This window comes from Myotis daubentonii, chromosome 2 (genome assembly GCF_963259705.1).
Source record: "Myotis daubentonii chromosome 2, mMyoDau2.1, whole genome shotgun sequence".
NCBI classification, from domain to species: domain Eukaryota; kingdom Metazoa; phylum Chordata; class Mammalia; order Chiroptera; family Vespertilionidae; genus Myotis; species Myotis daubentonii.
This window is the reverse complement of record NC_081841.1, coordinates 100,801,166-100,816,542: the sequence shown is the minus strand read 5'-3', so window position 1 is coordinate 100,816,542 and position 15,377 is coordinate 100,801,166. Positions and strand designations below refer to the sequence as shown.

The following is a 15,377-nucleotide window of genomic DNA, read 5'->3' as shown; positions in this document are numbered from 1 at the left end:
ATGAAAGCCCAAATAATTAACAAAAAATTTCAAACTCACAGGCAAGAGGCATTGATGTTTCATTATAGTACAGTGCTTTCCTTCAAGATCCTTGACTCAAACAGTTATTAAAAATAAAGTTTAGGATTCCTAGGATTTAAGCTCTCCAGGCAACTGGAAAGAAAATGGGTTTTCAGAGCCAGAGTGGATGAAACCTATGAGCTATAAACCTGAGACGAGGGCTCATTAGATTTTAGGTATGTTTTTCTTCTCAGATTTGTTCTTGTGATCTCTAGGTCTGCAGAACTGGGCAAAAAATTGTGAACAACCGGCAGGAGAGGGATTAAAAGGCTACTTGCTGACAGTGGAAATCATGAAGCCATTACCGTGCTCCAGCGCCTTCATGGGAAACCAGAAGAGGATGAGGGAGTGGACCAAGGCGTTGATGCAGTGACCCCAGAAAACCTGCGGGAAAACAAACCGAGGGAGTCAGGAACTGCCCACAGCTCTGACTCGAGTAACTCAACGGACGCCTCATCGCGAAGGACACGGGCAGCGTGCTGCCGGCTCCAGGAGTAGCATATTATTCTTGAAGTTAAACAAAACAAAACAAAACAATTTCCTCATTTTTTACACACAAATGACTGGATGATCTCCAGATACTATTATTTAGTACAAAGACCTGAATGTATATACACATGTACTTAGACCAATATACAATCTATCCACATCTGAAAAAATGAATTATGAGCTTTTCTCTTTAGAACCCTAAGAAAGTCACCAAAATTTTACAAGCAAAGACAACAAAATCATCCAGAAAAAGGTTATCTGGTCAAAATTGTCAATAGGAGACTGAAACTGTGTGTTTTCTGAAAGCATTACAACATTTAAAATATAATTCTTACACAGCATTCTCTTTTGTTTTACTCCTTTAAATCTCTTCTTTCAACTTTTTAATTTTTAGAATTTTGGTTAATATCATGCACATTTAAAAATTCTCTTTACCTTAACACTTATAAGGTCAAATAAAAGAATACAAAATTTATTTTCTTCTAAATTACAGTTTCATAAATACATTAATCATCTGTTTAACCACTGAGATGATAGAACTACTAAAGCCAGATTAAATTTTCCTAAAAATTTACAGATAGATATGGGAATTGTCATACAGTTTAATCCTAGGTAGGACAACATAAAATAATGAAAAATTATAAGACAAAGAGATTTTCCCATTTTAAATGTTTACTTTCCCCCTCACTTCTATACTCTACTCCCCCCACTTCTCAGATCTTCAAGGTGCCTGCAAATAAGTCTCAGATCCTTCTCAGCTCTATTACCTTTAAGGGCCCATTCCCTACTTATTTTGCACCTTACACAGCCTTTGAATTCAAACTCGGTAAAAGACAGATTTGATTTATGTAAATAATGCAGAACAAATAGGCCATTGATAGATATTTCCCATTGATAGAATCACAGAAACAAGGATTGACACAGTCATCCAAGTCTCCTGTGTGTGAAACATACCAGAACTAATAGAATTCCTTTTATTTTTCCCGGTCTCGGGCATGCTCCAAAATAAGGCAGCTCTGAAGGAAGGCTGTCAGTAATACCCGGCTTAAAGTGAAGTCTTCAGACATTGTTCTCTTTTGGAGAATTTTGTATGTCTTCCTTACTAAGACTCCAGTGGCTACCAAAAAAATCATGTACACAACCAGAATCCAGTACTGTAACTGACCAGGGCAGTGGACCTCTGTATAAACTTCCTAATCCCCTCCTGCACAAAACCCGCCAAAGATGAGGCAATGCAGGCGCGTTCACAGCTTTGCCTCTTCCGCCAAGCCAGGCACATTCTTTCCTTCTGGCCGGTGGCAGCAACTGCTCTGTCACTCTCAGCTGTGACTGGCAGTGGAGTGAGACCCCCTCAGCCATCATGACTGCAGAGTTTCTGTGACACCTAACCCAGCGCCTGCTTGACTCTTGTCAAGATCGCCTGAACCTTTTTGTCTAATGTTTTTTCTTTTCTGATTCTCCATCCTGAAAAAACAACAACAACCCATGACTGACTTAATTTCTGTGTCCACATCTGGACAATTTTATTCACTAACTAAAGTGATATTTTCTTTTAAATGATAAAACAAGCAATGGTGGTAAAAATGCTCCAGCCTCCTAAGTGCAGGACTTTATGAAAGGGGAGGGGCATGTCTGATGGCTGATCCTAAAGGAACCGGGGCCATGGGTGCTCCTGGCCACATTGATGTCGGAGGCACATGTGGAGAAGAAGGAAGGAGTTAACAAAGAAGAACCAAAAGGAGCACCATGTGTCACATGGCAACTTCCTTTCTGATTTGGCATCTCAAATTCACTGGGCTCGCTATGTTAGAAGAGGGCCCTGGTCTTACCTCATTTAACTATTCTCTCTAGAACTCATGGATATGGACAACAGTGTGGTGATGGTGGGGGCAGGGAGAGTTGGAGGTGGAAGAGGACATAGAAGGACATAAAAGGTGATGGAAAAAATGAAATAAATCAATTAAAAAAATATTCTCTCACCAGGCAGGTGTGGCTCAGTGGTTGAGTGTTGGCCTTTGAACCAAGAGGTCACTGGTTTCCAATCAGGGCACATACCTGGGTTGCAGGCTCAATCCCTAGTAGGGGGTGTGCAGGAGGCAGTGGATTGATGTGGTTTCTTGCCCATCGATGTTTCTATCTCTCTCTCTCCCTTCTTTTCTCTCTAAAAATCAATATTTAAAACAATATTCTCTCTGAAGCTTCAGTGATCTCGCAAGCTTATAACTAGAGCAGGAAGACAAAAAGCAGTGCTGACTCCTTTTTCAGGTAATGATTCTGTGATAACATTCTGTTTACCTTTGTGTTGAAGCCTTCAGCATTCTGGGTAATTTTGTAGAGCTGTGGAAACCTGAGCATGCTCTCCTGAGTGCAAGACCTCTCAAAGATTCCCAGAGTGAAGGGTGGTAATGCGGTGAAAATCTGTGTGGAGAACAAGGAGCCATTAAAAGAGACCTTTCCACTCACACAGCTCAAGTGTTTCAGTTCCATGGAATGATGACTTAACTCTCAGGCAAGTCCAAACCTGAGCATCAATGATTCACAACTCTGAAGACACCATCCAAAGAAAATAAATGAAAGACCATTTTCAACTATTGTTTAATCAGCATAAAATAAATATACAGAACACTAAAAACAACATCGCAAACACTTGATTAGCCAAGAAAGCTGGTTAAATGAACAGCTACCTTTTTTGTAAGATGAGTGGTGATTTAGAATTACACCCTCCTTAGCTTTGTGAAGTATTGTGTCTTCTGTTAGTGTTGGCGGAGGCACAATTTTACAACCCCCCATCCTGATTTTATGATCAAGTTTCAGGAAGCATGATGTACTTCATTATTCATTTGGCAGACATTTATTGGGAGTGAATTATGGGCCAGATACTGTGATAAACCCCAGAAATACAGAGATAGAAAAACAGAAGGGAAAAAAGGAGAAGAAGCAGGTCCCTGACCTCCAAGAACTCGGTCTACTGCAGAGGTGGGATGGGATAGCCAGCAACAGGCAAATAAACAAACATATAAAACACAGTGCTCTGCAAAATTACTCATGGGAAGAGTGTGGAAGGAGAAGAGGGAGTCAAGAAAACATTCTTGGACCAAAGAGCATCTGAACTGTAAGGCATTGTACCTGTAGAATTGGGCAGGATGGTAAGGGATGTGCATGAGAGGGGAGCAGAGGGAAGCACTCCCATAGAACTACACCCCTCACAAAGCCTGGAGGCAGTAATGCACCTGGCACATTTGGGTAGGGCGGGGTGGGGGGACATCTAAGACATCCAGGATGGTGGCTGGCTGAGGACTCAGTGCAAGACAAGGCTGGGAAGGTGACAGGGCTATCTCCTGCGACAATGAGTTTTGGGGGAGGAAGTGCTTCCTAGACTTTACTTTTACCTGTAGCCCTCTAGAGGGGAGTGACATGCTTGTGTTTGTGTTTCAGAAAGAGAAAGCCAGATGCTGAAGAAGAGGTTGGAATAAATACGTCATTTCAGTCTGGGAGGTGCGGTAGCCCTATGGGTCATTCTCCTCTGCGGTTCCGGGCACACGGGTCACAGAGACTGTCTGGGTCACTCACTGCTTAGCATCAGCATTGAGCAAATCCACACCCACAAACCTGGCAAGCCCTCAAGCCCATGGGAACTACATGTGTGTCTCTGAGAGAACTCTGAATGCACCTCAGTTATGGGGAGCCTGAGAAACAAGCTTTTCCCAGTGTGCTGGGAGGGAGCCATCCGCAGTGTGGTGGAGGAAGGCCAACACAGCTTGCAGGCTCCCTCCCTCACCTGGAGCAGACAGGATTTCAGTGCGCTACAGATTTCAAGGAGAAAAAGACCAAGAGTAGTTGCCCTCACTTCCCTCACAATAACAGAAGTTATCTATTTAATGCGTAGAAGAAGGTGCTGGAAACAGACATTTCAGAAGCTCTGCATACTCTTAGCACATAAACTGTCCTTACTGTGGTGCATACAGTGTACACCGTCAATGCTGCCATCTTATTTTTTCTTCTCCCTTTCCACTTGACTTTCTCCTTCTACTCTCTTCAGTCCCCACCCTTCACCACAAGGCTACCAACCTAGGAGGCCCTCTGAGATTTCTTACCCTGCTTACAGCATGCCCCGCACACATATATACTGTTGAGGGATCATTATTTGTTTTACAGAAATAAGACATTCACATTTTTCTTCATAACATTTTTCTCACTAAACAATACATCATGGGAAGCCCTCCGAGTCCCCTGGGTCTGACACTAATGCAGCATTTTCCTGCTCACATAATAATTCATAGCATAGATGTACCATACTTTTTCAACGGTGCACTTATTTTTGTTTCTAGGTCTTTGTTCTCACAAACATTATGTAATAAACGTCTATAATATATTATACCATTTATACTTTGTATTTTATTTCTATAGGATGGATTCCCTAAAATAGGGTTGCTTGGGAAAAAGTTATGAGTATTTTAAATTTTACCAGATTCTGTTTGGTTGCTTTCTTAACAGGTTCTAATCATTTTCTTTTTTCTTCCCAAAGGACAAGGTAATCTTTCCTCTGCTTTCTTATCAGTAATGGGTGTTATGTTATACTGAATATTCTCTAGTCTGAAAAAATTAAAGATATTAACTCTTTCTTTAAAAAAAATTTACATTTCCCCAACTACCAGTGATTTTGATCATGTTTCCATATATTTGTTGAACATTTGGATTTGAAAACGTCTAGTCAAGTCCTTTGTACTTTTTCCATTCATGTTTTATCACCTTTTCTAAGAGTTCTTTGCATATAATAGATATCAACTCTGTCTTCATGTAATAAAATTTCATCCAAATGCAATCTTTGTCCACTGGATTTCTTTATGGTTTCTTTTGCTATATAAAAGCTTTTAATTTTTATATGGTTAAGAATAGCTTCGGAGTGTCCAATTGTGGTTATGAAGTTTTCAGGAGTTTCTTTAGAATTCTTACAGTTTTATTTTTCACATTTAAGTTTTAATATATCTGGAATTTATTGACTACGTGGTTTAAGATTGGGGTCCAATTTTATTTTTTTTTCCAAATAAAGAATCAGTTGTGAGAACACAACTAATTAATCCAAACTTTGTACTAAACTGAAATACCATCTTTGACATTTATTAAATTCTCACATATGATAGACCTAGGATTTAAAACTGGAATCTTGTTCTAGATTCTCTGGCTTATTTGTCTAGTTCTATGTTAATATCACATAGATTTGCTTACAGTGGCTTTATAGAATAGTCTAATGTTTAGCAAAGATACGTTTACCCTTTTCATTGCCCTTTTTGGACATGCATGCTCCCTACTGAGGATAGAGCCCGCAACCTGGGCATGCGCCCTGACCGGGAATTCAACTGTGACCTCTTGATTCAAGGGTCAATACTCAACCACTGAGCCACAATGGTAGGGTGTCCTTAATTTCTTATTTAAAACTAGAGGCCCGGTGCATGAAATTTGTGCACAGGTAGGGTCCCTAGGCCGGGCCGGCGGTCAGGGCCGATCTGTGGGGTGACTGACAGGGCGATCAGGGGGACTCCCCGCTGGCACCCACCTTGGCTGGCCTGAGGCCTGCGGGCAGCTCCCGAATTTAGTGTCTGCCCTCTGGTGGTCAGTGCGCGACATAGCAACTGGTTATTCTACAGGTTGGGCAATTTGCATATTAGGCTTTTATTATATAGGATGACACAGTTTTAGAATTTTACCATTTATGACAACATGTCTTATAAAGAATCTGCATTATGTTATTTGGATTCTTTCTTTCTTTCCTATTTTGCTTACAGTTCTTATTTGGGAATGGCAGCTGAATTGCCTCAAATAGTTTTCATCATGTTTTTCTGTTTTCTTTTGTGGTTGATACAGTGATATTTAGAATTTTTAAATTTATTTTGAACTCCCTGTAAAATTTATTTCAACTTTACTTGGTCAAATATTTTATTTTTTTTAATACACTCTTGAACTCTATTTGCTGATGTTTTACTTAGAATTTTTGTATTTATGTTTTTAAGTGACACTGGCAAGTAAGTACTATAGTTTACTTTAAGTTATGCTGTCTTGATAAAATTAAATAGTATAAATTTTCTGAAACAGTTTAAAAACAAAGTTATTGCTTCACTAAAAAAAAATCAAAAAAATGTATCCGAAATCCATCTGGTAATGCTAGTTTTTGTCACTGCTGGCCTCTGTACTCTTATTCTATCCATAAAATAAAATGCTGTAGAAATTTGAGATACTAGAATAATAATGAAAGTCCAATGGGACAGCATTCATTCATTATTTGGAGAGATGTAAGTGTTTAAATCAGTTTACTGCTGTTTCATCTGCTATAAGAATTAAACTGAGAAGCAGTGATGTGCTACTTTAGCTGCCTTTGGGACTCAAAGAAGAAAAAAAAGCATAAGTGCTGCTTAAAGAAAATGGAAAGAAGAACCCAGTGCAGAAGAGGAGTCACCAGCAAATGCCATACATGTCACAAACTGTCTTGCACTGGGTTTTTGAGGAGTGATTCTGGAGTAGAAAAAAATTTCCAAATAGTATATTATTGAAATAATGATAGTAAAATTGAAACATGGACTAATGTGGATTAGATAAGAGTACTGTATCCTTGTTGAATTTTTAGATTTTTGTTATTACACTGCAGTTATCTAAGAGAATTATCTTAGCAACTATGCAATAAAGTATTAAGTAATAAGGGGCATAATGTATTAATTTACATTCAACTGCTTCAGAAATAAATGTGTTCACAGGAGCATGTGCACATGTGCCTGTGGGCAAACCTCCATGTTTTCAAAAGCTTTGGTCCTTTCACCATGACTGAATCTGAAGATCAATGACCTTCCCTTCTGATCCCACTTCACAGATCCTAGACGTTCAGGTCCCTCCCCACTCTCTGCCACCCCTCCAACAATTGTACTGTGTACGCCATAGAAACTTAGGGCCATTTAACCTTGAAATTTCTTTCTCTGCTGCAATATTCTCTTCGCTATAGACTGGAGAACCAATGTAGATAAAAAATATTCCCAGCCCTACTGATCAAAGATCTTTGTGAGTCTTTAACCCTTTGAGTGCCAACCAATATCCTAGGAACTATGCTAAAATTGCCAAGGCATTTTTGCTGATTTTACAGCAGTTTAGGAAAAAAATTATGAATCGCAAGTAAATGAAGTTACATATTCAAAAACTTAAAGAAACCTTTACTACATTTGTTTTCATCTTTGACATATATTGTTTGCTGATTGTATTATAAAATACTAGTAGAAAAAAAATTTGAACAAAACATAATGTTAAAATAAAATTAAAGCGCCCCCGGCACTTTTGGCAAAAGACAGGAGGAGCGCGACTGCGCTCCCCAGCACTCTAAGGGTCAATGTGCATAAGCATCACTAGAAAAATTCGTTTAAAATTCAGTATCTCTGAGAAACTCTGTTAGGTTGGGTCGGAGATCAGGAATCAGCATCTTTAAACAAATCCTAGTTATTCTCATGCAAGTGGTCTGTGGACCATATTTTGGCCAATGCTATCCTATAGCCAGCCCATTAGCAGCTTATGAAGAGTAGGCTTACCATTTAAGTTTTTTAATTAATTTGAATTTCCCAGGACTGAATGGAACTAAAAAATAATCCAGCTCTTATATCCTGAGCATGAAAATAGGGCTAAACTCTATTTGTCATTTAACCAGGTGATGTGTATTCCAGTTTTGGCTTTCGCTCTAAATCACAGTCTCCCAGGTCTCAGCCTCTTGTTTCTAAATACATATGTGGGCATGGGTTTGGCCCTTTGCAGCACTAAATCATTATGGAGCAGTCAGCCTATTTCCCCCTAAATGGTCGCATAATTTTAACCTGCTCAAAACAGTTTTAAATCCTGCAAAGTTAACAATCTGTCCAAGGGGAGGTGCTTGAGTCCCTATCCATGTGGTAGGTGGTTGGAGTAGCTTTTCTAATACAGTGATAAATGAACATCAACTCAGCCCTGCTCTTACCACCTGTCACCTTTGTATTTTTGGGTGTAAGTATTAGCAACAAACTTGTTAGTGCACTCTGTGGTGAGTAACACAGTACTGACCAATGCTGTGTATACTCAAGATCCAAACTCACTCCCAATGTCATTGTAGTCTACATATCTGACTCTCTTAGTCTTTAAACTGCACAGGACTGAGGCAACCTGCTGTATGTAGTATTCTATACCTAGCACCTAATATAGTGGCTACTCAAAAAAAAAAAAGAAAGAAAGAAAGAAAAGAAAAAGGAAGAAAGGAAGGAAGGGAGGAAGGAAAGAAGGAGGGTTAAATATATGGACGCCTTGAATATCCAGCCACAAATGTATATTCAAGCTGTAAATATTTATAGCACAACAATATATATTATTATTATTTATGTCTGGTAACTTCCATTTATACCTATCTATGATGAAGCAGAGAATGTCAGAGTTAGGGTCCAAAACAAGTGTGAAAGTGCAACTCAAAAAACCTGCCACACTGGGGTGTCTAAAGCACTTAGTACAAGCCCCTCAGCTTCCCCTGCCAGTAACACACAAAGCTAAGTAGCTACTTAGTCATTTAAGCTTGTAGTTTATATTTATTTACAGCTTTTGCACTCAGTATAGTCAAGTAATATAAAAAGAACTTGAAGATCATTAACAAACACCAAATAAACTGATTACCATTCACCACAGGAGCTGGAAGTCAGAATTCATTATTTTAGCACTAACTGTGAAAGCAAACATCTTTCCACAGGACAGATACTTTTAAGAAGGACAAAAAGAACACTAGATCACATCCTGTATGCTCATATATCTATGTTTAAGAATTCAGAAATAAAATCACAAAGTGGAATGAGTTTAGATATAGTTCAGAAATTTTCTCAAGCTAAAAACTAGAAAATGTTGCACAGGCATTCAGTAAGGAGGTAACAAGGGTCCATTATCAAGATATATGGGTTAATAATTTCATGGGGTTATTCAAGAATGATCTGCTATGATTGAAACCATGTGTGGAGAGTTTGGGCTTCTGCAGGATGTGTCGCAGCAACAAAAGGCCTTAAAGATGTATTTGTGCTGCCTGCTATGTATACAGATGATGGACTTAGATACACTTCCCAGACATAAACAGTAAAGGAATGTCACTGAAGTTGTGTGTGCTATCAGACAGAGATGGAGAATGCTTACCACATTGTACAAGCCGATGCACCAACGTTCAAATAAAATCTGCCCAGAAAATCCATTTACAAAGGCGAACCAAAGCTGAAAGAGAAGAAAGTTCATGAAGTTTTATATCAATATTGACCTAAATGTTTCCATTCACTGAAGAAGTAGCGGGAATGTGGACCACCAGCTGGACACAGCTGCTGAGGGATAAAAAGCCACAGGACCGTAGCAGTTGTTCTTTCATAAAATATAAATTCCCAATATAACAAATACCAGTATTTTAAGGAAAATTTATATGGAAGGCATACAATGATTTCAAGTGATAATATGCACATATTAATAGAAAAGCAATTGATGTTTAATTTATAACTAGTATGTTTTGTGTCAACACTTTTTCACTGACTGGAAGAGTCTCAACTTCACATTCCTTTTCCTGATAAAGTTGATTGGATAAATATAATTTATCTTTGTAGGACTTTAAAATAGATAAAAAATTAAATGAAAAACAACAAGAATTCCTCTGCTGGTCACATGTGGTTTTAGCTCATAAAATGCTGACCCTCCATAATTGAATGTCCACCGCTGTAGCAAAGGTGAAAGCATGATGTATGGAAGAAACATGCTTAAATCATGTTTTGGAGCAACATGGGTTGTATAAATAAATAAAATGGGGATGATTATTCAAGTCTTCAAGTAGTCTATAATTCTAATTGATTAGGCAAGACTGACATAAAAGCTACTACAGAGCGAAGTGCCAGGGACATGCATGACAAGTAAATAAAACTATTTGAGAGAAGGGATGATTGCTCGGGTGTAGTAATTCGGAGAAGAGGTGGAGATGGTAAGAGTGGAGTAGAACAGGGCAAGCCATCAGGTTGAAGAACAGGAACCTGACTTAGAAGGGAGTGAATACAGAAATAGGGAATACAAACTGCTGCTATTTAAAATTCAGCTAAATTGATATGCTACAACAGGACTCCAAGGATTTTGGGTAGACCTTAAAGTATTTCATGCTAATCTCAGAATCACAGATTTCAGTGGTGTAAAACTGTGACAGACTGAATCTTACCATGGTGGAACACTAGCAACACAGAACAGCTGCCCCACAATAATCTGGGTTGAGATAAACTCTGCTACTGAAATAGTACTGAATCAGAATTTTCAACATCAGTTTCTTAACTCCACCAGACTAAATTTCTTGAGATAGGAATTATTCCCTATCCTGTGCAACTGTACACAGGATATGATACTTGGTGCAAATAGGGACTCACTGAGTTCCAGTGGGATCAAATAAATACCTCAATTCAATTGCCAGATGAAGTTTTCTTAGGCACAGCTCTCATCATCTCATTTCCTAGTTAAAAACAAAACAAAACAAAACAACAACAAAAAACCCAACTATTAGGGATCCCTCTGAAATCTAAATAAGCTTGCTGCTCTTTAAAAATCCTTCCAGCTGAAACCGGTTTGGCTCAGTGGATAGAGCGTCGGCCTGTGGACTGAAAGGTCCCAGGTTCGATTCCAGTCAAGGTCATGTTACCTGGGTTGCGGGCATATCCCCAGTAGGGGATGTGCAGGAGGCAGCTGATCGATGTTTCTCTCTCATCGATGTTTCTAACTATCTCTCTCCCTTCCTCTCTGTAAAAAATCAATAAAATATATTTAAAAAACAAAATCCTTCCACAAACTATCTCCCAAGAGGTCCCCATGAGGCCTGGCTATTCTCAGTGAAGACATACTAGTGGAGAACTAAGAATTCAGAAGTTTGTGTTGTGCTCTGTACTCAAAATATTTTACAACACCTATTCTAATATTAGCTCTTCCTAAAATGACGTTTCAATCACACTGCCACCCTACCACTCGAGGCCTTGGCAAATAATCCTTCAACCAAACTTTCAGAGCAATGGAGACTGGATCAGTACCCGATTCAAAAAAATTTGTAAATTGTTTCAAGGGTTTTAACTAATTTGCCAAGATTGTGCTGTACATCTAAAGTCTCTTATTCAAACAACTGAGCAAACATTGATAAATATTTAGTAAACACTATTTTACCGCTTAATTCAATTAATTTTATTGTCATTTGTTGAAGGTGGAGTAGTGATATTTCTACTGTACTCCCCTCCCTAATATCAATTGAAATTAGCAAAAATAATTGAAAATAGAAAAGAAATAAATGCTTTTAATGACACTATGAGAGAGCCTTAATTAAAACTACAAATTACATAGAATAGAAACTAGCTTGACAAGATCAAGGGAGCATGCCAATAGTAGACAAAACCTACAAAGCAAAAAGATTTCGAAGAAATGCATGAAACAACCCAAGAAATAGTGGAACCAGTTCTTATTTAGAGGATGGAATCTAGAGGTAGGCACAAGTCATGGCTGTAGCTCCTGGACTGATTGAATACAGCAGGCAAATTGAAGTTAAAGGACACTGTAGGCCTTTTCCCTTTTCCTCCACCCAAGAAGCAAGTGAGGAGAATGGCAGGGTAGAGTAGGGAGTATAGATGGTAATCAATTTAGCAGACACTTGGCAGACATCTGAAAAGAAATAAATGTAAAATCATGTAACAAAAAACCCATAATATACAGAAAATCACTGTCAGGCATACAGGCTTCTGACTCACTCAAGGAGAAGAAATGGTGAGGGAAGTGCTTACTACAGAAAAGTGATGGGTGACCAGCATGGAAGAGACAAAAAATTGATAAGAAAAAAAAAGTTCTGAGACAAATTTGAAGCCATCTTTCTTAGACATCAACAAAAATAATAAAGAAAAAAACAACACTGTGACAGAAATCATATGAAACAATCTCTACAGAAAAACCAGATCACTAGGCAGAATAAAATTTTGAATGCTCTTGGTGATCCTTTGAGAGCTTTAAAAAAAGTATGTGTTTTCATTTAAATAAGAGCTAAAATTAGATATGTACGATATCAAAGAAGGAAACAAATAAGAAAAGATCCAAGCTACATGAAGGAAAATAAAACCCAGAATTGATACTGATGAATCCACAATCAGGGATTCACAGTCAGGATAGAGTAGGCTTGTGAAAACAAGTGCTGGCCAAAGGACAAAGGTTAACACTGATTTTAAGAGAAACTGATAACCTTTCAAAGATAATTTTTAAAAATTCCAAAAAGGTGTACCTTAAACACACACACACACACACAACACAACAGAACAAGTAGAATAGAAAAAATGTTTAAAGATATAGCAGAAGAAAGTTTTCTGAAATATTCTAAAACCTTAATCAGCCAACAAAGAGGATACCTTTGTCTCCAGGAAACAAAACAACAGATACACTAGTAGAAAGATCAATACCCACACATATCCTGATAAGTAAATTCATGAGTTTTAAAATTCTGTAAGATCAAATCTTTCTTATAATCCTCACCCAAGAATATGTTTTCATTAATTTTGAGAGAGAGAGAGAGGGAGAGAGAGGTCAATGTGAGAGAGAAACATTGATTGGTTGTACATGTCCTGACCAGGGATGGAACCGGAACCTTTTCATTTATGGGACAATGCTCCAACCAATTAAGTCACCCAGCCAGAGCAAATCTTTAATATAATCAGGCAAAAAAGCAATTAACCTGCAAAAGCAAGTTGGCTTCATCTTTCTCTCTAGCAGTACATAATACCAGAAGCCAATAGTGGATGTTTACAACTCCTTAGGGAAATAAAACATGACAAAAATTTTAGCAAAATACAGAAATTAAGGAAATAGTAAAAACTGAAAATATTACATAAAATGTGATGATACAAATATGTTCATTATATTAATAATACAAAAAACTTTTAAATGTTCCATTGATATAAAATAAAACCCAAAATACATGTTATATACAAAAGAAACATGTCCAACAAACATGAAAAAGAAACACTATTTGAATAAGATCAAATCCATCACCCTGAATTAGCAAAGCCCAATAGATGAGGTTGTCACCTATTGTTCTGAAAACACTGCTTCTCCTTCACTAAACTACTATGGCCTTCTATTGATTCCTTGCAAGTACCAACTATGGATCCAGCTTTATATTTTGTACCCAAAGATGAGGCAATTATGTCAATAGCATTTGGTTAATAAGCCATCTTTATCTTACTTGTTTGAAATGCCCTTTATTATATAATAGATTATCATAGTACTTATAGAAATTTATGTAGTATTTTGGTCTCACTTCATATATTCAAATTAATTACAGATGGCTTGAATATTTAAATACAAAACAAAATTCAAAGCATTAGGAGGAAACATTAAAAAAAGTTTTTTATATATGAAGTTGACTCTCTATAGACATGGAACTCAGAAATTGTACAAAAGAGGAGTCATTTGAAACAGTTCATTGCTGAGAGAATAAAAATAAAGTTGAGAACAAATTAATAAATAGTGCAAACATCTATAACATCTATGAAGACAAAGGCCTAAATTTCCTATATAAAGAGTTCTTACAAATGAGAAAGAAAACTGCTGACAAAATATTAGGGAAACAGGAAAAGAACATATGCAGTGTGATCACAGGAAAAAAATTATAAATATAGAAAATTTCACTTTTCTTGAAAAATACATACACGTGTGCATACACACACACAGACACATACACTGATAACATTTTTTTTTAGATGAACAAAGATTTGAAAGTTTGGTAACCTGAGGGAATAGTTACTCTCATATTCAGTCATTGTTTACAAATATGTTTAATGTACTTTTCCTTTGACCCAACGATTCTACTTTTAGGAACATACACTAAATTGTATCTTATAGTTATAATTATATAATATTCAATATGAAAATACAAGGGTGTTTACTATAGCATTATTGGAAAGATAAAAAATTAGAACCTATATTTACACTGATAGCTGGTTAAATGAATTATAGTTCATCCATAACAATAAAACACTATGCAGACATTAGAAAGACTATTATAAATCTGTTAAGTGCTATAACATAAAAAATCTCACAGATATATTATTAAAATGAAAAATATCAAGGTATATGTTGAATAGTCATGATTGTACAGAATAGATGATATGCTCATATACATGCTAACTTTTTGGAAGATATAAGAAATTGTTACTATTCGTTGCCTTTAGATAGCAGAAGTGTTCTCTAGGCGGTAGGATGGAGACTCTCTTATACTTCTTGTACTGTTCTGAACTTTTAAAACATGTTCATGTTTTATTGATATAACTATTTCAAGCAGTAATTCTCAACTAGAGTTAATTTTGCTTTAAGGAGACACTTGACAATGCCCAGACACATTTCTGAGGGTGTATTGGCATTTAGTGGGTAGAGGCCAACTGTTCTGCTAACTAACCTACAATGCCCAGGACAGCCCCTTACAACAAAGAACTAGCTGGTCCAAAATGCCAACTCTGAAGAAACTCTGGATGAAAGAAATAAACTTATTAGAAATCTTGTTGTAAGAGATGATTTTTACAAGCAAAATAATGACATGTGACAGGTTGCATGAAGCCATGATTATGTGTGGGTTTAGAACGTTTTGTTTCTTTTTTATGAACTCCCCTCTAGCCTGGTCTCACACATAGAACCAAAGGCCCTACTCTTTAGAGGCCATAGGAGCACTGAATGTGTATCCAAAACTTCACATATTTATATTCCCGAGGCAGAAATATATATTTATAAATTAGTAATGAGAAATTACTTTAAATACAGAGCATGTT

The 15,377-nt window shown here is 37.3% G+C and overlaps 1 protein-coding gene across 3 annotated transcripts in view; it reads right to left on the bottom strand.

Moving 5' to 3' along the window:
* The window catches only part of ATP8A2 (ATPase phospholipid transporting 8A2), a 680,267-nt gene that overhangs the window by 186,708 nt on the left and 478,182 nt on the right, over positions 1 to 15,377 (bottom strand). For all 3 annotated transcript variants that reach the window (XM_059684018.1, XM_059684019.1, XM_059684020.1), the window contains 3 exons: positions 9,715 to 9,789; positions 2,845 to 2,967; positions 366 to 444 (listed from right to left, as the gene is read on the bottom strand). In XM_059684018.1, coding sequence (XP_059540001.1) covers positions 366 to 444; positions 2,845 to 2,967; positions 9,715 to 9,789 — 277 coding nt within the window. The remainder of the gene's footprint in view (positions 1 to 365; positions 445 to 2,844; positions 2,968 to 9,714; positions 9,790 to 15,377) is intronic.